Source organism: Gobio gobio, assembly GCF_949357685.1.
Source record: "Gobio gobio genome assembly, chromosome: 2".
Lineage (NCBI taxonomy): Eukaryota > Metazoa > Chordata > Actinopteri > Cypriniformes > Gobionidae > Gobio > Gobio gobio.
In genome coordinates, this window is record NC_137098.1 from 65856324 (window position 1) to 65883192 (window position 26869).

The window sequence follows — 26869 nt, forward strand, 5'->3', positions numbered from 1 at the left end:
GTGATTTTATTTAATATTGACTCATTTGGATAAATATTAGGCACTCAAGATGTACCTAATCTCAAGAAAAAACAACTCCCCTAATGCTGTAAACATACAGAGAGCCCTATCAGCTGGCAGTGTTATTTAAAGGTTAAAAATAACTCAAATTACATATAATGCGTTTTTTTTATTATAATAACAACTTTATTTAATGATATAAATAAAAAATATAATAAATATGTAATATGGTACACTACACATATTTAGCAAAATACTCTCTATAGCTCTTTTTTTCTAGCCAACTAATGTGCTATAGTAGCCTATTATGGTCATTAAAAGGCTTCCTGAGGTAAATGTTATGTGACATAATTGTTCTCCAGTTGTTTTATTGACCCCTTTGTTAGATTGATTGGTCGATATTATGTGATATTATGTATGAGGAATATACATTTAGGTAAGTTGTAGGCTACTGTTTCTTTCAACATTGTTCATTCGTGTTTATTTACTGTTAGCTAGTAGAGATGATCGGTCCACGTGCAGCTAGGGATCTGTCACGTAACATTTACAAGCGCCAAAGCGGCATTTATTGTTTGGAATTCTTAATAAAAATGACAGAATCTGAGAGCTGAGATTTTTTTTATATTATAAGTAACCTGCTCTGTCTTGTCTGTCGGTCTCCGTGTCCTCTTTGCTTTGCGATTTTTCTGTGCGTGAGAAAATGTATGTGTTGCGTGAGAGCGTGAAAAGTGTCAATTGCGTGTGTCTCACTGTGAATGCGTGAGAGTTGGCAGTTATGGATACAATATTTTTATATTTTTTATTAAGCTGTTCTTGTCTTTACTAAAATCAAAATTACATAGTGATGACGATTTCAAAACACGGCCTCATGAAGCTTCGTAGCGTTATGAATCAGTGAGTCGAATCATGATTCGGATCGCGTGTCAAACTGCTGAAATTTGGCGATTCAAACTGCTGAATCGACTCACTGATTCATAACGCTTCGAAGCTTCATGAGGCCGTGTTTTTAAATCGTCATCACTATATAAGTCGTTATTTAGGGGTTTTTTGCACACACAAACTATTCTCGCCGATTCATAAAGTTATTGTAGAACCACTGTAGTGAGATGGACTTTGTAACGACGTCTTTAGTGCCTTTTAAGGGTCTTGAGAGTGAACCGTGCCATTGAGCCAATGGAGGCCTTTCAGAGGCATCAGATTTACACTAAAATATCTTCATTTGTGTTCTGAAGATGAACGGAGGTCTGACGGGTGTCGAACGACATGAGGGTAAGTAATCAATGACAGAATTTTCATTTTTGGGTGAACTAACCCTTTAAGGGTTAATCAGGAACTGGGATAAATACCAGATCTCACTGCAAACTGCACAATCTATTGTCTTCCCAGAACATGTTGTAGATTGTGTTTATTTAATTTAAACGCCCAAACTTTAATATTTCTTCAAAACGCCCAATTAACTAATACGCGTAAATATGTAACTCACCGATGAATATTTCTAGTTTTGTGGCCATATAAATCTGCTTTGTTAACTTTTTACTTTGTGTAACCATAACTTTATAGTTTATTCAAATGTGCTTGATTGAATTGACCAACGAATCAATGGGGTTTTGTTAGAAAAATATCCATGTAAAACTTTACAAACTGTAATCTCTAACTTCCGCTAACTGTCGGACAAGCGTTCACGAGAGATTGGCGTTTCCAGCGTATGACGTATATTACGCGGGCGTAGCGTAAGTTTAGGTGATGAACGCGGAAACGCAGAGGATAGAGCAAAACACAACTCGGTTCTCGCCAGAACTAGCATATTCTCACCAGTCTTCTTTTCTTTTCTTTTTTTACATAAATTATTCACTTCAGAAGGCCTTTATTAGTTATATGATGGATAGATGCACTTTTATGGACTTTATGGACAGAATCAGCCATTCACTGCCATTATAAAGCTCGGATTAGCAGGACATTTTTAACATAACTGATTGTATTTGTCTGAAAGAAAAATGTCACATACACGTAGAATGGTTTTCAGGGGGAGTTCATATCTATTGAAAGTGTACTATCTCTTTAATGCTGTTATAATGCATGTTTGGTCAAAGCTTGTGATGCATTTACACTGTTCTGACCAGCAGAGGTCGCAAACGTGTGGCGTTATTACATGTTAACTGAATTAAGATTTGTCTTACTTATTTTATTTTATTGTGAGTGTTTCTGATTCATTTCGTCTTCATGAGTAAAACATGCGTAATCAACTGCTTTTAAATTCAATGTCTGTTATTTGAACTAATATATAATAATAACCACTCGGATCATGCAGTCCTCCTCACAGACTCTGTCAGAGTCAATGAACGGTCATCAATGATAGTTTTCCGCGAGTAAATCACAGATCACTACCCGATTCACGCTCAGAGAACTACATTCTCACTCATCATCGTGGTTAGGGAGACTCAACACTTTAGATACACATTTCCAAGTCAAGAACTATAGAAATGATCCCTGAAAGTATAGTCTTAACGGTAATGAGCGCTCAGCGCGCGAGCGTTCAACGACACGATGAAGCTCAGCGACGGTTGGGCGCGATGACGTCACTGCGGCGACTTCACATCGATGATTAAAACAACGCGACAAACTCCTCGGTTTAAGAGGACACACACATACAAACACAAGCGAAAACACAACCTTCTACTTAAAGACCATATGTCTACCCATTATCCATAAATTGATCTGATTAAATTCATAAAGTTTAACGTGACGTATTATCTGATGAAGCAGCGGTGAATAACATCATCGATTAAATTCAATCAACACTTTTTTTTAGGAAAGTACATTCATTATTATATGTTTAAGCACTTTGTAACTGAATGAACAGTTATTTTCTCCGATAAAGCATGTAAAACTTAAAACTTTAGCTGCACATAATGTCAGTACCCACAATCCTCCTCGGTGACAACTTTCCTTTCATTGGTGAGCAGACTGCGTTTGTCACGTGTATTAAACCACATCGATCAGCTACATTAAAAAATAATAAAACTACATTTCGAAATGTTTAATACATATCACTATGTCTGAATTGTAAAATATACAACATATAAGCCTTTATAAGCCAACATATAAGCCGTGTAGCGTTGGTGCTTCAACTAAAAGAGTCCTGTCATGCAACACGAGTCCAAGCTTAGTTCCGGAGCTAGACGGTCCAACTACACTCCTGACGCTAATCATAACTCCCACAGAGGTGGAGCTGGACGTCATTTACACCACTTGTCAATTTGCAGTTATATATTTCAACCACTAGGTGTTTAGTCAATTGTGTGTGTACCAACTGTGAGGAAATGAGTTGGAGAGGTTTTTTTTTTTTTGTTCTGAATTTAAAATTGCATATAAATGCTACTCTTACAATAGACAGAAACAATAAGAGTAACTTACTATGCTAGTATACAGTTGTGTGTGAGAGTTGAATGCTGGTACACAACATCCTGGTACAAGCGCATAGATAAAAATAACAGACTGAGAGGTATAAGGAGCTACTATTGCGAACTTGAAAAAAACAAAAAACAAAAATCCGCTCTTGGACCGAGACTCGTTCGTTCTTTTCAAACCCTATGCGCTGCTGTCCATAGATATGTATAAGTAGATGCCTCACTAGCGACTGTTTCTATGGGCCGCTATACGTTTTCGAACTGTCAAAGCCGGTCGTGAACGCGCTTTGTGAACATTCAAATGTTGCCTGTGCGTCTGCAACCGCACGCATGCATGTATGATTATCTATATCTGCAATAGACTGAAGCAGAGGATTTTATAGCTAAATGTATGATTATCTATATCTGCAATAGACTGAAGCAGAGGATTTTATAGCTAAATATGCATGTATGATTATCTATATCTGCAATAGACTGAAGCAGAGGATTTTATAGCTAAATATGCATGTATGATTATCTATATCTGCAATAGACTGAAGCAGAGGATTTTATAGCTAAATGTATGGTTATCTATATCTGCAATAGACTGAAGCAGAGGATTTTATAGCTAAATATATTTTATATATTTTAGTTTATCATTAATGGTAGATAATTCTGCATATGCTTTTTCTGCAAAAAAAATTGGTTAAAGATCTTAACATTATTTTAACATCGTTAATATTATCATCAGAGAACCCTACAGACACATTGCTCAGCTTTTAATGAAAACAGTGAACTCATTATAGACAAGTTAATTGGAAATAAATCATAAACCATAAACCAATCAGCCATCAAAATAAATAAATTATCAAATGAATAATAAATTAGCTTTTGTGTTTAATAAACATCAATATAGACTATTTATTCAAACCAAGTTTTAAGTATGCCTAATCATTATAGGTATTATTTGAAAGCTTAAATTCTCAAATCGTTTTATAAAAAACATCACATAACTGAATTTAAACAATTTTTAAGAACAGGGAACATGTTACATTAGGAGTCAAACCGATAAATTGTACATTTATTTAAAATATGGTTATATAATATTCTAGATACATTATTATTCTACAGTATTTGAATGCACATAGCTTATCAATCCAACAGTTAACAACCATTTACAACACTGTAAGCTATAGGGGGTTTTCTTTTGCATTCGTCTGAATTCGGCAGCAGACTCCCTGAATGAAAAAGCAGAAATATGTCGGTTTCTCTTCTTTAACTACTCTTAAACTTTGGTTAATTTAAGCACTTTCTAAGACCAATGTTTGTTTTCACATAATTGCCAGTCCTTGAATACTGTGTCTGAAATTCAAGAACCGTGAACCATGTGTTTTTGTGTCCAAACATTATAATTGCTAAACTAGCACAATACATGAAGAACGCGTCAGCTAATACCATTCTAATCAAAATATCAATCAACCTAATCAACCTTAAACACTGGTCTGTTGTTAAGTAATTTAGGCACAAGTTACAATAGTTTTCTGGTTGAATGTTTAGCTCAAGTCTAGAAGGCCCTGCAATGATGCCGAACATGAATCAGCTTAAGTTCAGGTATTGCACATCTTTAGCAGACCACACAGTAAAATCCCCAGAGTTAAATTAACACTGCTCAGAGAACATTTGGTCCCACTCTACAGAGTGTTAAAGTAACACTGAATCAGTGTTAAAGTTAATGAGATAATTAAGAGATTAATTAAGTGATAATTGACCATTAATGGTGAACACCTGATGATAATGAGTAGAATCACTGAAGGAAAGAGAAAAAGAAAAACACAAGAACTACGACTGACTATTAAAAAGACATTCAATCTCTGAAGATCTCAGCAGAGGAGGATTAAACAACTCCACAAACAGCATTACCAGCTTCACACATTACTAACCAGACTGACTTTATTTCTATCAGACGACTACAGAAGCTCTTATTGAGGTTTAGATGTTGATGTTTTATTGAAAATTAAAGTTGTTTGAAGTTACCATTATTGTGATTAGTGTTTGCTTTAATTGGGCTCTTGACCCTTGACTTACTAACATAAGTTTTTCTCTGGCTGCTGTAACTGTTCGTTACGGTGAAAATGGCAAGAAAATCTTGACGCTTGTTGTTTATGATACAGTTGTTATCATCATATAGTGCCTTATTTGCTGATCCCCTGAAAGTCATTGATTATAGGAGACTTGTGATTCTAGGGCAGAAGATCCAGCAATGTTATCATCAGAGAAACTAAACAATTATCAAAACATTTTTACATAAGATTTGTACTGCGGTTTACTAACACATCACACAATAAGCACTTCTAACTCCTGCGAGTTTTACTCACACATAGACATCAAGAATCAGCCTATGAATCTTAACAATGGTGACATGCCACAATGCATTCTGGGTGCATCACGCAAAACTCATCTATGGCTCCCAGAATGCATTGTGGCATGAAGCATGTCACCATTGTTGAGATTCATAGGCAGATTCTTGATGTCTGTGTGTGAGTTCATCTCGCAGGAGTTAGAAGTGATTAGTGTACAATCGATTTCAAAACTTATTCAGCTTTTCTGATTAAAACAGTGTTGGATCTTCTCTAAAATCACAATAAAAAAAGTTAATAGGATATTGCTCAAACTCAGTCGTAAAATCAATGAATTAAATCATTATACAATGATCATATTCTCGACATCGAGCAGCCGACAGCATCTGATTGTGTTTACTCTTGCTTTTCTTGCCATAACAAACTCAGTTACAGCAGCCAGAGAAACACAAACGTTAAAACGTCATCAAACTGCCCAACTAAAGAAAACACTGATCACCATGATGGTCACATTAAAAACTAACAATTTTCACAACAGAATCAAACAAAAAATCTGTTAATTCTCAATAAGAGACGTCTGACAGAAATAAAGTCAGTCTGGTTAGTAATGTGTGAAGCTGGTAATGCTGTTTGTGGAGTTGTTTAATCCTCCTCTGCTGAGATCTTCAGAGATTTAATGTCTTTTTTATAGTCAGTCGTAGTTCTTGTGTTTTTCTTTTTCTCTTTCCTTCAGTGATTCTACTCATTATCATCAGGTGTTCATCACTAATGGCCAATCATCACTTAATTAATCTCTCAATTATCTCATTAACTTTAACACTGATTCAGTGTTACTTTAACACTCTGTAGAGTGGGACCAAATGTTCTCTGAGCAGTGTTAATTTAACTCTGGGGATTTTACTGTGCACCCCAAAATCCACTAGAATGCAGGAAATCACATCTACTTAATCCAAAATGTCCTGGGGGTGGACCTTCAGCTATGTCTGCTTCACAGAATGCAACCAGTATTGTCCATCTCCAGTGGGCTGCCCATATCAACGGCTTTGGGCCTCGCCACAAACCACCAGAATGCAGGGTATACATGGGTACAACACCAAATTAATTCCAATTCTTTGATATCTGAGCCACCAACTTGTGTGGCTGCGTGTGCGGCATAATTTTGATCTCCCCTGACAAAATCTCACTCCAAGGTTTTTTGAAAAGTATATATGAATGATATTAATTTAAAATATGCATAGCTTACTAAACAATGCGTACGAAAGAACATTAGTTCTTAATAAAAACCAAATTGAATGTAATTTACACTTAATTAACTGTTAATTAAATAATAATAATACTAATAATAGCCTATTAAGTGAATAATTGAACATCATTAATTTGTTTTAATTATAATTTAAGTATTTGGACATTTAACTTTTAAAAGAACACATAATTACATTAAAGATTATTGATATGTAGGGTAAGTGCAAATGTGTGTATAAACTAAGCTATCAGGTTAATTGCTTATGATATGCTAGTATATAAGCTAACTAATACAGACATAAATACCCAATTTGTCACTACATTCTTCCAAATATCTTGGAACAATGTGCCTAAATACATGTTGATAAACGGATCAATCTAAAAATCAAAATGGATAAAGTTATGCTATTTTAATCTTGCGTAGAGCTAAATTCTTAGTAGGAACATTGAAGAGGAGAAAAATTGAATTTGCCAAATCAAGGGATTTCAGCGAACAAGACCTTAGGTGTTTCTCAATGTCAAGGATACTTCCTCTGCAGGACTGGTCCTTCCAAGTCACTTCCTTCAGAGGCTCTTTAGCATTCAGAGAACAGGTAAATGGAACAGGCTAGCAAGTGCACGTCATTGCGTCATTACGTCAGTGAAAAGGTCCGTTAGCCATCAATAACGTCATTTGTATAATATCAATACGGTTGTAATTTGTACTGGCATTTAAAAGTTAAACTTTACTTATATTTACTACGGTTATAACAAATGCTTATTAACGTAAATACTTACACTTGAAAGCATATTGCCCCGTTAACGCTCCGAGTCGGCGAACGTCCAATATTTTGTATTTTTTGAACAAGATAGCAAGCTGCGCGCATAGGATTGTGGGTGATTTGAGAACGCTAAGTGCGCGAAGTCTACTCGTATGCATCCTTTCCTGTATATGGCATATTTTTCGAACGAAGGACTCAGACCTTGGTTGAAATTCCGAGGATCCTCGACATTGGAACAGCCCTTCGACGGACGTCGATGAGGATCCGAGGATCCTTCCTTGACATTGAGAAACGCCTCTTGTTACGTCATACTGTTTCAAATATTGACATTAATATTTAATATTAACTCTTTCACACTCGTCTTCTGTGAACAAGACCTGGCCTCTTTGATTTGATTGGCCATCTCATTAATTTGACATTGACTGTTAGACTCATAGACTGTAAAAAAGATGGACCATATTATCCTCCATTGTAGAACAGTGTAGCCGAATATGGCGCTGACATCTTGTGCAGATTTGGGACTGGAGTTGCGCAGTAGAGAGCAGGAGGTAGAGCCGCAATATCAAAAGCCCGCCCACACTCTCACAGATGAAGAACAATTCATAATGTCGGTGTGAAATAAACAGTTATGGAAATGTAGAAATTAAAGTTAAAACTCCAATCTCCTGAAAAAATTCTGCCTCCGTGACTACTTCACTCAGAGAAGCCGTCAATCACAGCCGTCAATCATGACATCACACCCCTGTTTTATAGCATCACATAACTCACTAAAACTAAACTTATTTAAAAAACGAACACTTGAAACAACATCAGCGTGATAAAAACTACATAAAATGACAAACCATCTTTGGAAAAAAATGTTTTTGAAGTATAATTTAATTGTTTAGTTTGTCTCGCGTCCCATTACATTACACAGAGAGGGCGGGGTTTATGAGCTATACTGGGACCAGCCACCTGGGGGCGATCGAGACACGTCGGCCTCACTTTTCAGGATGTGCGACACACTCATGTATTTATCACTGGAGCCCGGAGACCTGCAGGTGGGAGGAGCTTACGCCACAAGTGGGAGGGGCTTATTTTTTAGTGATTGTTGTTTTCTGATGGATCGCAACAAAACAACAGTACCACCACCAACTGTGGAGCATGAACCGATAGCTATACACAGGTTATACTAAATAAACCAATCAAAATCCTCTGTAAGTTTGTACAGCCCACTTGCAGCTAAAGCTCCACCCACTTGCTGCTAACCCACCCATTTGCAGCTGGCTCCGACCTCCGTTTATACCCAACTCGACACACTTGGTTAGACTGCTGAGGTAGAGCAGCCTAAAAGTTTAACTTTTATAACATTTGTCATCCTAACAACAACCAACAGATTTACTCATTCTACACACACAAAAATGAGAAAATATTAATTATACTATTTTTATTAATACCACAAAATCACAATTGCGATTCAAAAGCAAGGAGTCGTCTGCTCTCGCTGTACTTTGATGTCATACGCCGATCGGTCTGCGCAGCGCCGATGCATCTCGATCAAGCCTGTATAATCAAGCTATATAATTAAAAGGAATAATAGTAGTTAATAGTCTCGCAATGGCCTTTTTAGCAGAGCCATCCATGGAACAAACAAAACCAGCCACATTATATCAGACACTTGATATTTACTCTTATTAGATGATTGGTTGTTTGCATCTGACAGATTTGACTTTCAATAAAACATTTGCAATGGGTTTGTTAAAGGGATAGTTCACCCAAAAATGGAAGTTAGCCCATGATTTACTCCCCCTCGAGTCATCCTAGGTGTGTATGACATTCTTCCTTCAGACGAACACAATCTGAGTTATATAAAAATGTCATGGCGAATCCAAGCTTTATAATGGCAGTGACTTCTTGTTTCATTTTTGAACTCCATAAAAGTGCATCTATCCATCATATAACTGCTCCACACGGCTCCGGGGGTTAATAAAGGCCTTCTGAAGCGAATCAATGGGGTTTTGTTAGAAAAATCTCCATGTAAAACTTAACAAACTGTAATCTCTAACTTCCGCTAACTGTCGGACAAGTGTTCTCGAGAGATTGGCGTTTCCAGCGTATGACGTATAGGACGCGGGCGTAGCGTAAGTTCAGGTGATGAACCCTGAAACGCAGAGGATAGAGCAAAACACAACTCGGTTCTCGCCAGAACTAGCATATTCTCACCAGTCTTCTTTTCTTTTCTTTTTTTACATAAACTATTAACTTCAGAAGGCCTTTATTAATTCCCCCGGAGCCGTGTGGAGCAGTTATATGATGGATAGATGCACTTTTATGGACTTCAAAACAGAATCAGCCATTTACTGCCATTATAAAGCTTGGATTAGCAGGACATTTTTTCTCAGTCGCTTTGGTACATTTCTCAGATCAGAATTGAAATTCTCAAAACTACCTGTTCAATCTTCACATCATTGTGTCACTTGTGCACATCAAAAAAGCAGTTTCTCATTTATTTGAACAAGTTGCAAATGCTTGTGTACATCCATGCAAATGATTATGTACAATTCTCTGCTGTTTCCTACATTATCAATTGCTTATGTCATGTTGATCAAAATGTATTATAATGGGTCTCTGTTGAATAGTCTCACCCCCCACAACATGTAGGCATTAGTTCATAGCATAAGTCTTTACATGCAAAATGGTTGAACAAGTTGTCATAAAATGTCAAGCATATTTCTATACATTTCCGTTAGACGTTCACATTTCTACTTTTGTTTTTCTGGGGGGGTTTTTCTTTGTGCTATGCAGTGCTGTCTTTTCCTTTCTGTATCGCAATGACATGGTCTGTCAACAAATTACAGTACAAACAGTAAAAGTGTAAATGTGAATCTTGTCCAGTCTCTTGCATTCAAACTCACTCATACACTGAGGTGTAACCAACAATTTACAATAATTGTCATCAAAACTTTAGCCATAGTTTACATCAGAACATCCCTCCAGAGTACAGTTATATTGACAACATGACTAAGCAATTTGACTGTCTTATCCATACACAATGACACAAGGACTTGTCATTCTGATGGCTCTGACGTGTTCATTGACACAGATATTTACTTTTGAGAGATGAACTAAGGATTTTGAGCAAGAGACTGGCTTTTGCAGGTAATACATGGTGTTTTTCTATTTGTATGAATTGTTTTGAGAAATGGACTTACTGTTTTGCAAATGTCGAGGATGATTCGAGAAATGTACCAAAGCGACTGAGAAAAACTGTAATATAACTGATTGTATGGCTGTGTCTCATTTCGAAAGGCTGCATCCTCCGGAGGTCGCATTTGAAGGCTGCATGCGTCTGAAGGCTGTCTCATTTCAAAAAAGTAAGTAGGATACTCCGAATGCGACCTTCAAATGCGCCCTTCTTTTCAGGAATTCGGAGTGTGCATGAGATGTATCCTTCGTTGCTGCAGATAACCCACAATTCTTTGCGTCGCCATTAACAACCGTCATGTATTTTAAATATTATTTGAAAAAATGGCGCCGCCGGCAGATATACATGCAAGCGAAGATGTGGTGTTTAAACTTAAGTAGTTTAAAGCTTGTTTTTGTATTTAAGCTGTATATATACCTCAAATAGATAGTTGTGGTAAACAGGATTACAAGTGTTGTGATTTTTTTTTTAAACGTTTAGAACAGTACTTTGCTGTCAAGGCAAAACATTTCATAGTCATTTTCAAGTTATAAATAATTTTCATTCATATAACTGGTGTGAGAGCGCAACTCCACGGTGAACGTGTTGGCATAGCAACGTGATACTTCCTGCCTGTGTGTCCTACGGAGGACGTCTCGTTTAATTCTGATTAAGGACTCTCCGTATACCGCATCCTTCATAGGATGTGTCCTCCAGAGGATGCAGCCTTCAAAATTAAATGAAATGAGACACAGCTTATATGTCTGTAAGAAGAAACTCATATACTCCTAAAATGGTTTTCAAAGGGAGTTAATATCATTTTAATGTGTACTATCTCTTCAAAGCTGTTGTGATGCAATTACACTGTTCTGACCAGCAGGGCCCGCTAGCGTACGGTGTTTATAAACTTTTGATGTATTATAGTTTGGATTACTTATCCTTACTATTTTGTGAAGGCATCAGATAATTATCATCTTCATGGCCATTAACACGCCTTGACAGTGTCATTTTAAACATTATTTCTATTTTTTTAAACATCTATATAATAAAAACCACTCGGATCATGCAGTCCTCCTCACAGACTCTGTTGGAGTCAATGAACGGTCATCAATGATAGTTTTCCGCGAGTAAATCACAGATCACTACCCGATTCACGCTCAGAGAACTACATTCTCACTCATCATCGTGGTTAGGGAGACTCAACACTTTAGATACACATTTCCAAGTCAAGAACTATAGAAATGATCCCTGAAAGTATAGTCTTAACGGAAATGAGCGCTCAGCGCGCGAGCCTTCAACGAAACGACGTAGCTCAGCGACGGTTGTGCGCGATGACGTCACTGTGGCGACTTCACATCGATGATTAAAACAACGCGAAAAACTCATCGGTTTAAGAGGACACACACATACAAACACAAGCGAAAACACAGCCTTCTACTTAAAGACCATATGTCTACCCATTATGCATAAATTGATCTGACTAAATTCATAAAGTTTAACGTGACTTATTATCTGATAAAGCAGCGGTGAATAACATCATCGATTAAATTCAATCAACACCTTTTTTTAGGAAAGTACATTCATTATTATATGTTTAAGCACTTTGTAACTGAATGAACAGTTATTTTCTCCGATAAAGCATGTAAAACTTAAAACTTTAGCTGCACATAATGTCAGTACCCACAATCCTCCTCGGTGACAACTTTCCTTTCATTGGTGAGCAGACTGCGTTTGTCACGTGTATTAAACCACATCGATCAGCTACATTAAAAGTAATAAAACTACATTTCGAAATGTTTAATACATATCAGTATGTCTGAATTGTAAAATATACAACATATAAGCCTTTATAAGCCAACATATAAGCCGTGTAGCGTTGGTGCTTCAACTAAAAGAGTCCTGTCATGCAACACGAGTCCAAGCTTAGTTCCGGAGCTAGACGGTCCAACTACACTCCTGATGCTAAACATAACTCCCACAGAGGTGGAGCTGGACGTCATTTACACCACTTGTCAATTTGCAGTTATATATTTCAACCACTAGGTGAATAGTCAATTGTGTGTATAGCAATAAGAGTACTATGCTAGTATACAGTTGTGTGTGAGAGTTGAATGCTGGTACAAATCATCCTGGTACAAGCGCATAGATAAAAATAACAGACTGAGAGGTATAAGGAGCTACTATTGCGAACCTCCTGGAAAGAGACAGCAGAAGACAGAGAGGAAAGAGTGTCTAGCTTTGCTCTGTGACTCAAGACATGGGCTGAGTGTGAGCAAGTTCCAATATTAGAGACAGTGGGATGAATGTGACAGTGGTGAATATTTTCAAATTATTAGGCAGCCACTCAACAATCATGATCAACAACGAGCCCATTAGATAGGTTGCCTCATACAAATATTTGGGTTTGCTTATTGATGACAAACTTATTGATGAATGTGGATAATCTGTTTTGAAAAGTGGAACAAAAAATGTACTTTTTACGGAGGCTCAGACTGTTTGGAGTTGCTCAGAGGGTCAGGTTGCGGTTTTATCATGCTTGTATTGAATCCATCATGTATGGTATAGCGGTCTGGTTCGGTAAACGGTTACTCTTAGATCTCAGTTGAACCGGTTGGTTCATATAGCAATGAAAGTGGTTGGTCTGGGGGTTTATCCCAATCTACAGTCCATATTCAACAAAGTTATTTTTAAACAGGCTAAGAAAATGACTTTGGACCCTTCTCATGTGCTGCATCCAGAATTCGAACAACTTCCATCAGGTTGACGTTTTCGTCCTCCAAGGTTCAGATACAACTGCTATAAGAATTCCTTTGTTTCTCTGGCTATAAGGTTGTTAAACTCTAGTTCAAAGGACACAACTGTGTGATCACGTATTGCTGTGGGTATCTTGTTATGCAGCTTACCTGTATTGCCCAAAACAATTTTCCCTTAAAGGGTTAGTTCACCCAAAAATGAAAATTCTGTCATTAATGACTTACCCTCATGTCGTTCGACACCCGTCAGACCTCCGTTCATCTTCAGAACAGAAATGAAGATATTTTAGTGTAAATCTGATGGCTCTGAAAGGCCTCCATTGACACAATGGCACGGTTCACTCTCAAGACCCTTAAAAGGCACTAAAGACGTCGTTAAAAAGTCCATCTCACTACAGTGGTTCTAAAATAACTTTATGAATCAGCGATAAAAGTTTTTGTGTGCAAAAATTTCAAAATCATACTCTTGGAATCAGACAGAAAAAAAATTGGGAATCTGTAAATATAATATATACTTTCTTTTTATATATATATATATATATATATATATATATATATATATATATATATATATATATATATATATATATATATATATATATATATATATATATATATATATATATATATATATATATATATATATTCTATCTACACAAATGCTAGGCATCATTTGAGAATACATTAACATTTAAGACTAAATTTTCCAGGGATTAAATTAAATTATTTTTTAAAGGGACAATGTACATTAATCAACATTCATGAATGTAAATACCCAAATTAACATGAAGGTTAGTTTTCATTGGTAGTCCCTTTGCCAAATGTTATTTGGCATAAAAACTAAAGAAAAGAAAAGCGAGGAAAACAACAACAATAATAATAATAGTAAACAACTAAATAACCAAATTGTCCAACTCTGTAAAATACAATTAAACAGCACATTACACAAAAATAATTTTTTAAAATATATATTTAAAAAATATTAATATTAAATAAAAGACGAGAAAAAAGTCAATTGTCAGACACTTTTATTCAAAGCAACACTGCATTCAAGCTATACATTATATATGTCAATATTTGTCAACTAGGGCAACCAAGGAAAACAGGAACAAAAAATGGAAATAGTGAACAATGATGCAACAAGACGAAAGGAATATTAAACTAAAAGTCCTTAAACACATAACAACTGTAGCTTTAGCTGTGCCTCATTTGTATAAGTCGGATAAAAGCATCAGCGAAATGAAGAAATGTAAATGTTAAGAGATAAGAATACAGACTCTTCTTCACAACCACTAATTGCAACCCTAATCTATGCAAAATGACATCCATATCATGTTTCATACTTTGGAAACAAATTTATCTTTCTTCAGAATTGGAATACTAACAGTGAATTTGCAAATCTAAAAGATGGGTTGCTGTGGTTTTGAAAGAAAATGTTGTTTATTAAAAGAATGGTATTTTGTATGATGATCTATTCTTTTTTCAACTGAGTAATGCTTTATAATAATACACCTGTGCTGAGTAACTCAAATTTGAGACTATTTTTAAGTTTATTTTCATGTGAATACATTAAACAGTAGCCATGTCATAATTTAAAACATTTTGTATCATCATTTAGCTCTTCCGATTTTACAACGCACTTAGCATTTTGGATTATTTTGGATTAAAGGGCAAAAAAAGATTTTACCTAATTTATCATAGTAATAAAGCTTTTGACAAGTTAATCACTTTCACATTTTGCTCTAAACATAAATTGCATACAGCCATAGTTGTCCCATATCAAGCATATGTGCTGGTCATATAATTAGAATATCATCAAAACGTTGATTTATTTCCCTAATTCCATTCAAAAAGGGAAACTTGTATATTATATTCATTCATTACACACAGACTGATTTTGATGATTATAACGGACAACTAAGGAAAATCCCAAATTCAGTATCTCAGAAAATGTGAATATTGTGAAAAGGTTAAATATTGAAGACACCTGGTGCCACACTCTAATCAGCGAATTAACTCAAAACACCTGCAAAGGCCATTAAATGGTCTCTCAGTCTAGTTCTGTAGGCTCCACAATCAGGCCCGTCGCAAGGGGGGTGCGAGGCCCGGGGGTATAGCCTATTAACTGGGGTCTACTCTGTTGCCATAGTGACGAACAATTTGTTGTTTATGTGGATATTTAAGAAAAAAAATCGTACATTCAGTTTAACAGCAGGTTCAAGAAGTTAAACCGTGTAACTGAACTGGGCAGTGCGCACATTTTTACGCTAAAAATATGTTCTAAATTATGAAAGGTTCAAATGCGTTTGCAAAACGCCCTGAATGCACTTGAATTAAATTTGGACTGCTCTCTCACTGAATCCTCAGAAGCCATTTCTCAGTCGGTAAAATTATAAACAGACAGTATTGAGAGGACCAGCGCTGTTTTTCAGTATTTCCTCTGTAAAAATGAACAAAATGGATGTCTGACAATTTCGTTGCTTTTTGCAGTTTTCAGATTTTAAAAACGTTTTAAACGTCTCGAGATAGAGGCTTTACTCATTCTGCGGTGCCATTGCTCTCACTGATGCTCCGACAGGCTAGTTAGGTTATGCTTATTTAACTTAAATAGTGTTAAATAAAAAACCTTTCGTGCATTCCGTCAGATGAAATGCAAACGTCCGCGCTTTCTCCGTCCATGCAATAAATGCACATGCTTGAATGAGAGCACATTTCTAGTGTATTTACTTGAACTTCGTAGGTAATATCTATGGTTTGACCCATGTCAGAGGCGGCCAAAAATCTAAAATTTGAATGGACTGGGAATAAAGCTCTATGAACTTGACGTGCGATGCCCGCTGACTGACATGTATGCGCATGAATCACCGTCACACGCACAGAGAAATGAGCTATTGCAAGTTACTGCATAATACATTTTTAAAAAGCAGAATAATAAAGCATCACCATACACACTTTTAGCTATGTTTTTTTTAAACTATTATAGTATTTTGAAGGACAAAAACATGAACTTTAACTATTGGCTTTACATCATCAAGTCAGCAGTCGTCTTTACTTTTGCGCGAGGCCCTGGTGAGGCGCGAGGCCCTGTGCGGTTTCACGCTTGGCACAGCCCTTGCGACGGTACTGTCCACAATCATGGGGAAGTCTGCTGACTTGACAGTTGTCCAAAAGACGACCATCGACACCTTGCACAAGGAGGGCAAGACACAAAAGGTCATTGCAAAAGAGGCTGGCTGTTCACAGAGCTCTGTTTGCAAGCACATTAATAGAGAGGCGAAGGGAAGGAAAATATGTGGTTGAAAAAAATGTACAAGCAATAGGGGTAACAGCACCCTGGAGAGGATTGTGAAACAAAACCCATTCAAAAATGTGGGGAAGATTCACAAAGAGTGGACTGGAGCTGGAGTCAGTGCTTCAAGAACCCCTACGCACAGACGTATGCAAGACATGGGTTTCAGCTGTTGTATTCCTTGTGTCAAGCCACTCTTGAACAACAGACAGCGTCTGAAGCGTCTCGCCTGGGCTAAAGACAAAAAGGACTGGACTGCTGCTGAGTGGTCCAAAGTTATGTTCTTTGATGAAAGTAAATTTTGCATTTCCTTTGGAAATCAGGGTCCCAGAGTCTGGAGGAAGAGAGGAGAGGCACACAATCCACGTTGCTTGAGGTCCCGTGTAAAGTTTCCACAGTCAGTGATGGTTTGGGGTGCCATGTCATCTGCTGGTGTTGGTCCGCTGTGTTTTCTAAGGTCAACGCAGCCGTATACCAGGAAGTTTTAGAGCACTTCATGCTTCCTGCTGCTGACCAACTTTATGGAGATGCAGATTTCATTTTCCAACAGGACTTGGCACCTGCACACAGTGCCAAAGGAACCAGTGCCTGGTTTAAGGACCATGGTATCCCTGTTCTTAATTGGCCAGCAAACTCGCCTGACCTATGGGGTTTTGTGAAGAGGAAGATGCGATATGCCAGACCCAACAATGCAGAAGAGCTGAAGGCCATTATCAGAGCAACCTGGGCTCTCATAACACCTGAGCAGTGCCACAGACTGATCTCCTCATGCCACGCCGCATTGCTGCAGTAATTCAGGCAAAAGGAGACACGACTAAGTATTGAGTGCTGGACATGCTCATACTTTTCATGTTCATACTTTTCAGTTGGCCAAGATTTCTAAAAATCCTTTCTTTGTATTGGTCTTAAGTAATATTCACATTTTCTGAGATACTGAATTTGGGATTTTCCTTAGTTGTCAGTTATAATCATCAACATTAAAAGAAATAAACATTTGAAAAATATCAGTCTGTGTGTAATGAATGAATATAATATACATGTTTCACTTTTTGAATGGAATTAGTAAAAATATATAAACTTTTTGATGATATTCAAATTATATGACCAGCACCGTATGCTTTTTTAAAAAACGTTTTTTTTTTTTAATTTTAGATAAAACAAAATCAATAATATGATTTATAATTTATGGGGAAATCAACATTTCAGAACGGAGTTAAAATTTCTCATGCTATAGCTACAATGGATATTTACAGACATAATATTATACAAGTAATATATTGTTATATATGAATTTTAATTAGTTAACTAGCATAATGTAACAAATAAAACAAACAGTAGAGTACAAAAATACTGTAGACATTCCACCTGCAGAACTGAGTAGCTAACTTGTTTGGAAATCTGGGCCAGTGTTTTCCCAAAATTACTGATTCATGCTCAAGTGGAAATGCAACTGGAACCATTCGCCCTGATGCTGGAAAAGCGCCTATTTTGTGTTTTATTACAAATAATGTACAGAAGGCACAGAAGCTTTTTACAGGGATAGTTCACCGAAAAATGAAAGTTGTGTCATTAATTCCTCTCCCTCATGTCGTTCCAAACCCGTAAGACTTCAAATTAAGATATTTTTTATGAAATCTGAGAGATTTCTGTCCCTCCGTTGACAGTCTACGCAACACAACTACTTTGAAGAAAATCATCATTAAGTTATCCAAGTAAACCATGTGACTCCAGTGGTTTAACCTCAATTTTATGAAGCGCCACAAGTGCAAAAAACATAATTTACCACTTTATTTACAACATATGAATCCTCAATGTACGTTTATGAGATCACCGCAATGCATGTGTCTTGTGTTGACATGAGAGCAGACGTAATACACTATTACGATATTTTGTAAATAAAGTGTTGAATTGTGGGTTTTTTTACATAGTTGTGGAGGGACAGAAAGACCCTCACTTGTGTTCCAAAAGATGAACGAAAATCTGAATGATGTGAATGACATGAGGGTGAAGAATTAATGACAGAAATTTCATTTTTTAACCCTTTAGAATGTTTTTAAAAGTGAATAATGGTAGCACTTTCTTCAGAACACAGTTCTAATATACCGTAAAGGCCCGTTCACTTTAAGAATGTGAACTATAATGATAACTGTTCTGTTTATTAAAAGCGCACTGCCGTTTTGTTGTTACAGCAGGATTGATTCTGATTGGCTGTCAATGTTTTAATTGTTCTTCGGCTGGGGAAAAAAAAATTCTGAAAGTGATTCCACCGATATTGTTTCTCTGTGCCGTTATCGTTATAGGTGTGGTGTGAACTGTGCTATTCTTTTACATTGAGAATGATTTTTAGAACTATATATTTATCGTCTTTGATGTGAACTGGCCTTAACACACTGTTCCAAGCATATTTCATCTCAATGTTGGTCACGTATTCTGATTTCGGAGCACCACAATTGGAAAACCTGGATCAACGGTAACTGTTTGGTCTGATGGTGGAAAAGCAACAAACTTTCAGAATGTGCTGTCAGCACCAGTGGGCCCATTTTTTAAACAAGATGCGCTTTTCATGAAAGCTGTACGTGCAATATTCTCACCTGGAAATGTAATGTTAGGACATGCAACTGATATGAAAATTATCTTTATCGTTGTACATGCAAAATAAAAAATAACCTGTTTTGCAATAACCATTCTGAAAGCCAGGTTAGGTCTGAATGCAAATATAAATGCAAAAGTAGAATTAAGTAGAAGTAGTTTTTTTAACTATTAGTCAACAGATAAGCAGATGTCAGCCTCGCCTAACCATCAATTGACTAACATAACTCTTGGGCTGCGTCCGAACCTCGAAAATCCTGCCTTCAGGGGACCATTCCAAGGCACGTCCGAATCCTGTCTCCTGAGATACCTTCATCTGATCGAGTTTTGAAGGCAGCATATGTATCACACCCTATCCCCAAACCTAAACCCAATCATTTTTCAACAAAATAAAAAAGGGAGAGAGAGAGAGAAATCACTCTTCTATCTAAAAAAAAATCTTAACAATATAGCCTAAAAACCTAGCAGACAGACGTGTGTAATCACAATCATTTGTTTTAAAAAAAGAAAAAAGGCATAGATGACCTTCTCTGGATGTATACAATATTTGTGTGTGAGCCGAGAAATAGAGTAGAATTTAAGTTGTTGGTCAGTGAAAATCTTATCCCGATCCATCATCCACATATTTTATTATTAACTTATACTGTACATCAAAATGCTGCCTGTCGCAGAAAGCAGGCGAGAGCCAATGATCCTTTTATATCACTGACATAAAACCTTTCGTACAAACTGAAGTGATTTGGATTACAACTCACAAATAAAATGTTATTTTTATGATCATTAGGGCCCGAGCACCGATGGTGTGATGAATTGATTACTACATTATATAGTTCAATCAATCATTAAAATGGAGTTTCAAGAATACACATGCTCTTAGTCTGTTATTTCCATATTCAAAGAGTTATATAGCTGATTACACTGACTCGAGGTGTGTTTTAGGTGCTTCCTGTCCCGTTTGGAGCTCTATTTAAGCAGAAGCCTGACCAAACACATCTCACTTTTCCAGCTTCGACCGGACAAGCTGCTCTTGAGGAAAAAGTTCATTAGACTGCAGTCATCCAAGTAAGTGTATTTTCACTCAAGGGCACTTAAGATACCCTTACGGAACAAACATTTATTTTCATATATCTATGATCAATATATTAAATTGTTTAAATATACTGTTTGAAACTATTAAAATTTGTGAAATATATAATATATTGTGTTAATACATTACAATATATTGAATAATACATAAGGAATTGCCACTTTTCATATTGAAAAATGTGACAATATATTTACACTGTAAAATGTGATTAGTAAAACGGTTGCCTTAAATTTCTCAAGGATGTTTTACTCAATGTTGCAAATTGTTAATACAAAGACATAAAAGACATATTTATTAAGCTGCAAATACTTTGAGTTCAAATACTTAACTAAAAAACATCAACTAAACAAAAAGTAGTTGATAGACATAAGTTACTGCCTTTTAAATAAAGCAACATGCAGCATATTATTAATGTTTTCTCCTGGACTGATGCACAGGCTCTACGCTGTCAAACATCAGGAATAAAGAGTATTATTTTACAATTAATTAATGTAGTCCGAAATTTACTGTGAAATCGATGTATGCTGGGTAATTTTCTTACAAATTACTGTGAATCAACAGCAGAATAATGCTAACATAACTTACTGTGAACAACACAAACTTCTAAAAGCAAAGCAAAAATACATTTCTTCAGGACAGATAAAACAAAATAAAGAAACTCCACTGCATAATCCTGCTGGGTACGTTCATACATAGAACGTAGTTCATACATAGCACTGTAGAAATACGGTATGATGTTGTTTGTTTACAGTAATTTTCCAACACGGTAAACTCACAGTAAAACCATGCTTCTTTTTACAAATGTGTCAGTCATTATAACAAGAGTTAAGATGTAAATGGGGACTGTGTTACAGAGGATGATCGGATACTTCTATTACTAACTTGTTTACTTGGCCAGCTACAGAGAACTGGTAGCCAGGCAACAGACAAGTGACCAATCATGAGTGGCGACTTCACTACACGCATAGTTAGCCCAACGGTGCTGAGAATTCAGGTTTAGATGAAATCAACTGAAAAGACATTAAATCTCTCTGTAAATCGTCTACAGTTCTTTTTGAGAATTAACAGAGGTTTAGATGTTGATGTTTTATTGAAAATGTTTGGTTACCATTATGGCGATCAGTGTTTCACTCTGGCCTCTTTATAATGGTTTGTTGTATTGTTGTTGTGTTTCTAGAAACTGGGTTGGGGAAAACTGCAATAAAGCATATAGCGGATGTTAATTCTGATCTGTGATTTTATTTTCAGATCAGTTTAATTCAAAGATGTCCTACCCAACAACTCATCAAATAATAGGTGGACAAGGAGGTGCTCCATTCTCATTTTCTGGTGAGAATAACGGTGCTATTTTAGAGAAGATCGGGGTCTGGTTGGGAGAATGGCAGGTGAAGGCTGTCAAGGTTTGGCTTTCAGATGGGAGAGTTCAAACCTTTGGAGTACCAGCCGGACAGTATCAAGAGTACGTGTTCAAGGATAAAGAGTGTTTCACTTCACTGTCCCTGTGGGGGAACGGAGCAGGATCACGTCTTGGAGCCATCAGATTCAAGACCAGTTTGGGGGGAGAATTTTTTGCAAAGATGACAAGCTGGGGTTTAAAAACAGAATTTCCCATAGATGTCGGCTCTGGATTGTGTTTGGGAGTTGAAGGAAGATCTGGTGCAGACATTGACAACATGGGATTCATGTTTCTCAATACCGTTAAATCAGCAGTTCTCACCGATGTCAACTATCCCACTATCAACCAACTGATACCAAAGGTGGCAGTAGAACAAATCCAATCCGTCACTTACAGGAACAACTCCTCCATTACTCAAAAGCAAAAAGTTGAAACCTCAAAGAAAATCACCATCACATCTTCATGGTCTGTGAGTGAAAGTTTAACAGCAACAATTAATATGGAAGTGAAGGCTGGGATTCCAGGGGTTGCAGAAGTTTCTACAGGAAACAGTGTCAGCGTTGGATCTGAAAGCTCTTACAGTCAGTCATATTCAGAAGAGAGAACCGAAACGGTGTCTACCGATGTAGAAGTGCCACCAAGGAAGAAGGTGGATGTTGACATCACCATTGGCAGAGCCACCTTTGACCTGCCTTACACTGGCACAGTGAAGATCACCTGCAAGAACGGCAGTGTGTTACAGTATGAAACCAAAGGCACATACAAAGGTGTTTCTTACACTGATATCAAAGTGGATACCGAGGAATCTGCTCTGTGATGTTGAGCCAGTTTGCACTGGTAACACACAAGTTCTATGATTACTTCTAAATTTGTCAATCATGATCTGTTGCTTTACATTTAGGCCTAGTTGTAATTTTTTGTGGGGGTGTTTGGGTGTTTAAGGGAATATATATATATATTTATTCAACATTTGTTGTTTTCAAATAATCATATATGATATCAGTACACACATATTAATATAGCTACTTTGTGTAATCACTTTAAATAATCTCTAGAAACAGATTCTGTAATAATGTGTTTAAAATTGCATTTAATTAAAAATGGCAATTTATTAAATAAACCCTGTGTTTCAAGCAATGCTTCCTCTAATTATTTTCTTGCCGTGCAAAGCTTTTCTCTATTGGGTGGACATTTCAGCCACATGAGCAAAAACTTCCTTATACCAGACCTGTAGCCCATGCACAGAAAAAGTAAAATGTAGTTAAGTAACAATAATGTGCTATTTCTGTTTAATTTTGACCCTTAATGTAACTTAGTGATATTAAACCACTTTTTTTTTTTTTAAACAAGCAATTCAGTTTGTCCAATTGTTTTGCAGTCCTGTTAACTCTGTATTTCTTTACCAATAAATTATTCTATTACTAATTTCATGCAGTTCAATTCTTCATAAAAATTTAATATAGTAATATGATTTTTTTTTAAGTAGTTACACTGATATGGTTTGGGATAGGTTTTTGTACAGTCAATTATTGGCTACAGACAGCATAAAACCATCGAAATTAAATGTTTATTTATTGCTTATGATCATCCTTGATCCTATGATCATCAATGCAATACAATACAATGTTTATTCATAAAGCACATTTTAAAAAACCAAGGCTAACCAAAGTGCACTGTAAATTCCTCTGTGTTAAAGGGATAGTTCACCCATAGTTGTCATTCATTTCTCACCCTCATGTCGTTTCAAACCCATAAGACCTTCATTCAGCTTCAGAACACAAATGAAGATATGAAATCTGAGAGCTCTCTGACCCCTCCAGACAGAAATGTAATTAACACTTTCAAGGCCCAAAAAGGTAGTAAAGACATTGTTAAAGGGATCCCCTGACTTGTATGGCTTAATATAACATAAATTGTACACATTGAGAACATAAATTCTCTTACTGAAATATGTAGTAGAAAACCCATGAAAGATAGCCTACGTTATTTTAAAAAATCCATTGCATAGTTGGACAATGGGTGGCGCCATTTTGTTTCGGTTCTATGTCGATGATGTAGAATGGTTGCACTCAACTGGTGCTACCCGTAGCTATTTTTACCACAACACAACTCGAAAAATGTTTCAGAGTTAAACAAAACCAATTATTTGCTTTGTAATTGCATTTAAAACACAAACACACACACCAACTGTTCGTCCACTATGGTTTCGGACACCACTACAAATGGCTGTCCCCTCCAATAATGCACTATTTGAGGGTATAGGGGGCGATTTCGGATTCAGCCAGGCTCGTCTGCCGAATCGGAACCAAAAAAAAAGAATAGGCAAGTCAATCCATAGCCTATAATACTGATTGAGCCTGTGTGAGTGCACAGTGCGTGGATGTGTGTGTGTGAGAAAGAGTTTGTGTGCATATGTGTTTGAGTGTGTTTTAAATGAAATTAATTGGTTTTTGTTTTTATTTACTCTGAAATAGTTGAGTGCAACCATTCTACGTCATCGACATAGAACGCAAACAAAATGGCGCCGCCCACTGTCCAACTATGGATTTTTTAAATAACGCAAATCTTTCATGGGTTTTATACTACATATTTCAGCAAGAGACATAATTTATGTTATATTAAGCCATACAAGTCAACACCAGGGGATCCCAAAATCAATCGTAGCCTATGTGACTCCAGTGGTTCAGTTATAAAGCGAACAAACAAAAATAACTCTCTCTCTCTCTCTCTCTCTCTCTCTCTCTCTCTCTCTCTCTCTCTCTCTCTCTCTCTCTCTCTCTCTCTCTCTCTCTCTCTCTCTCTCTCTCACACACACACACACACACACACACACACACACACACACACACACACACACACACACACACACACAAGCACATGCTCCATTTGCCATGAGAATGGGCGTTTGACTAGCATCGACTCAGTCAGTCTGTCAGTCTGGAGAAGTACTCAAGACCGCATACTTCTTTGCAAAGAAACTGGATTCACCCTCGTCTGTTCCGTAAAGCGCCATAAACCTTTTGGATCTTAACAATAACAGCTGTCTTTCAAAAGAGAGAACCAGACCGATTCTCGACATGTCTTCATTGATATCCGCTAATATCCAAAGGACTGACCGAGGGATTTAATGGTCGGGTCGGTTCTTTTAACCGCATCAAGTGCACTAATTTATTAATAACGAAGAACCCGTTTGTTATAAGTATGAAGCATAAATAATGTTTAATTCTTGCTCGGATGGGAGATCTTTTCAGTCTTTCTCTGAGAACTTGGAGGATTTTGATTCTATTCGGAGTGTGCTTCTTTACAGGTCAGTGGGAATTGTTTAATTTGGTAACCGGTGGTGAATTGTTTGTTTGTTTGTTGCTTTTCTCAGCGATAAAGTTGAATACCGAGCAGCTTTTCCTCGCGTGCCGGAGGGGATTTAAAGACCTCGTGCGGTCCTTTCGGCCACTCGAGTGCAGGATGAAGATGTAAGACATGTTTTTAAAACGAGTAATTACGACGTTAAAGCGAATTTTCTATAAATATGACATACTCTCCCATTTATTTAGAAGCGTGTTGATATGTTATTGTCTGTATTTATTTTTACAAAACGTTCATAATATGTAGTATTCCATTATTATGATATTACATTTTTTAATACACAATTTTACTGTTGGAAACAGCATTGACTGATTCTGCTGTTGTCGTTTCTCTTAATGCGTAACTTCTTTCCACGCTGGTCAACAAAAGCTTCCGTGTTGCTATAGAAACGACTCGATTCAACCAATCGCGTTTTGAGAAGTGCGTCACGTGGCCTTTGGACAAGACCCGTATGCGGATAACACGACAAGACGCCGTTGCCGTTCAAAAGAAGTATCCGCTTCTTGAAACAGCTCCGAATGGACGCGAGCACAGTTTATTGAGTGGGAAAATGCGCTAATGGCTTCTAGAGATTTTACAGAGGGGAATGAGACGGATTTTGAGTCCGACTTGCGTGAAAATAAGGAGGCTAAAGGAGGGAGCGAAACTGATTCCGATGACTCAAGTTACAGTTACTCAGACTCAGATTACTCAGAGTAAGAAACATCAACACATTCAACAACTAACGTTATAGTTTTGCTTATTAGATATTTATATGTTGCATGTCTCACCATAAAAGTTTTCTTTTGTTATCGAAATCATTGTCAACTTGACTGCAGTATGGGTTATGTATGTAAACATAGACATATTATTGCATATAACTTGTATATAACGTGTGTGTGTGTGTGTGTGTAATATTTATATATAAATGTGTAATATATATATATATATATATAATGTGGTCTCTTCTGACCCACATTTAGAAAGAGGCTCTTGAAAAGAGAAAATAGACCATTTCTCTTCCCTCTCTCAATTTTAAGGGGAATTTCTGTTTCCAATTTGGAAAGTCAGCCATCATAAATAATTATATGCTATTCACCATCTTTAGTGAACTTATGGACGTGGTTGCCAAGAGCTAACCACCAAAGTAGCGTGGCTTAATTTAGAAAATGGAGAAGAAAACATAATGTCTGCGTGGCTGAACACTGAGTTCAGTTTTTCTGGAATGAAGGAGAGGATTCAGTTTCAAAGCTTTCGGATGTGTGTCTTTTCCCCTGCGGCATTCTGACTTAATGGTCATGTAGAGTTGAGTTTGGTTTGTGCTGTAAGATACTCTTATACCATGTATTACCTCCTCATCATCTAGTGGTGAAATGTAGTCTGCTGCTAAGAGCGAACTGCTGTATTTTCACACATATAGAAGACAACAAATGCAGAATATTTGTGAGTATTTCAGGGTCCGTTCTAGCCTGGTTAAAACCAGACCATTCTCTGTAGTAACTGA

The 26869-nt window shown here is 36.8% G+C and overlaps 2 protein-coding genes across 3 annotated transcripts in view; both read left to right on the forward strand.

The window, feature by feature from the left end:
- The first annotated feature begins 20536 nt into the window (after nt 1-20536).
- LOC307122725 (aerolysin-like protein) lies at nt 20537-23446 on the forward strand. The gene is made up of 2 exons (XM_079810905.1): nt 20537-20602; nt 21876-23446. Exon 2 carries the CDS (start codon nt 21893-21895, stop codon nt 22838-22840), a length of 948 nt encoding a protein of 315 aa, XP_079667031.1. The 5' UTR covers nt 20537-20602; nt 21876-21892; the 3' UTR covers nt 22841-23446.
- A 1424-nt stretch (nt 23447-24870) lies between these two features.
- The window catches only part of intu (inturned planar cell polarity protein), a 39493-nt gene continuing 37494 nt past the window's right edge, over nt 24871-26869 (forward strand). The window contains exon 1 of one of the 2 annotated variants that reach the window (XM_079811047.1): nt 24871-25330. In XM_079811047.1, coding sequence (XP_079667173.1) covers nt 25239-25330 — 92 coding nt within the window. In that variant the 5' untranslated portion in view covers nt 24871-25238. Of the gene's footprint in view, nt 25331-25824; nt 26082-26869 lie in introns of those variants that run through there. The other variant, XM_079811046.1, reaches the window with a different exon arrangement.

Coding starts and splice junctions, on each gene's coding strand:
- LOC307122725 (XM_079810905.1), top strand. CDS start 21,893: ATGTCCTACCCAACAACTCATCAAATAATAGGTGGACAAGGAGGTGCT.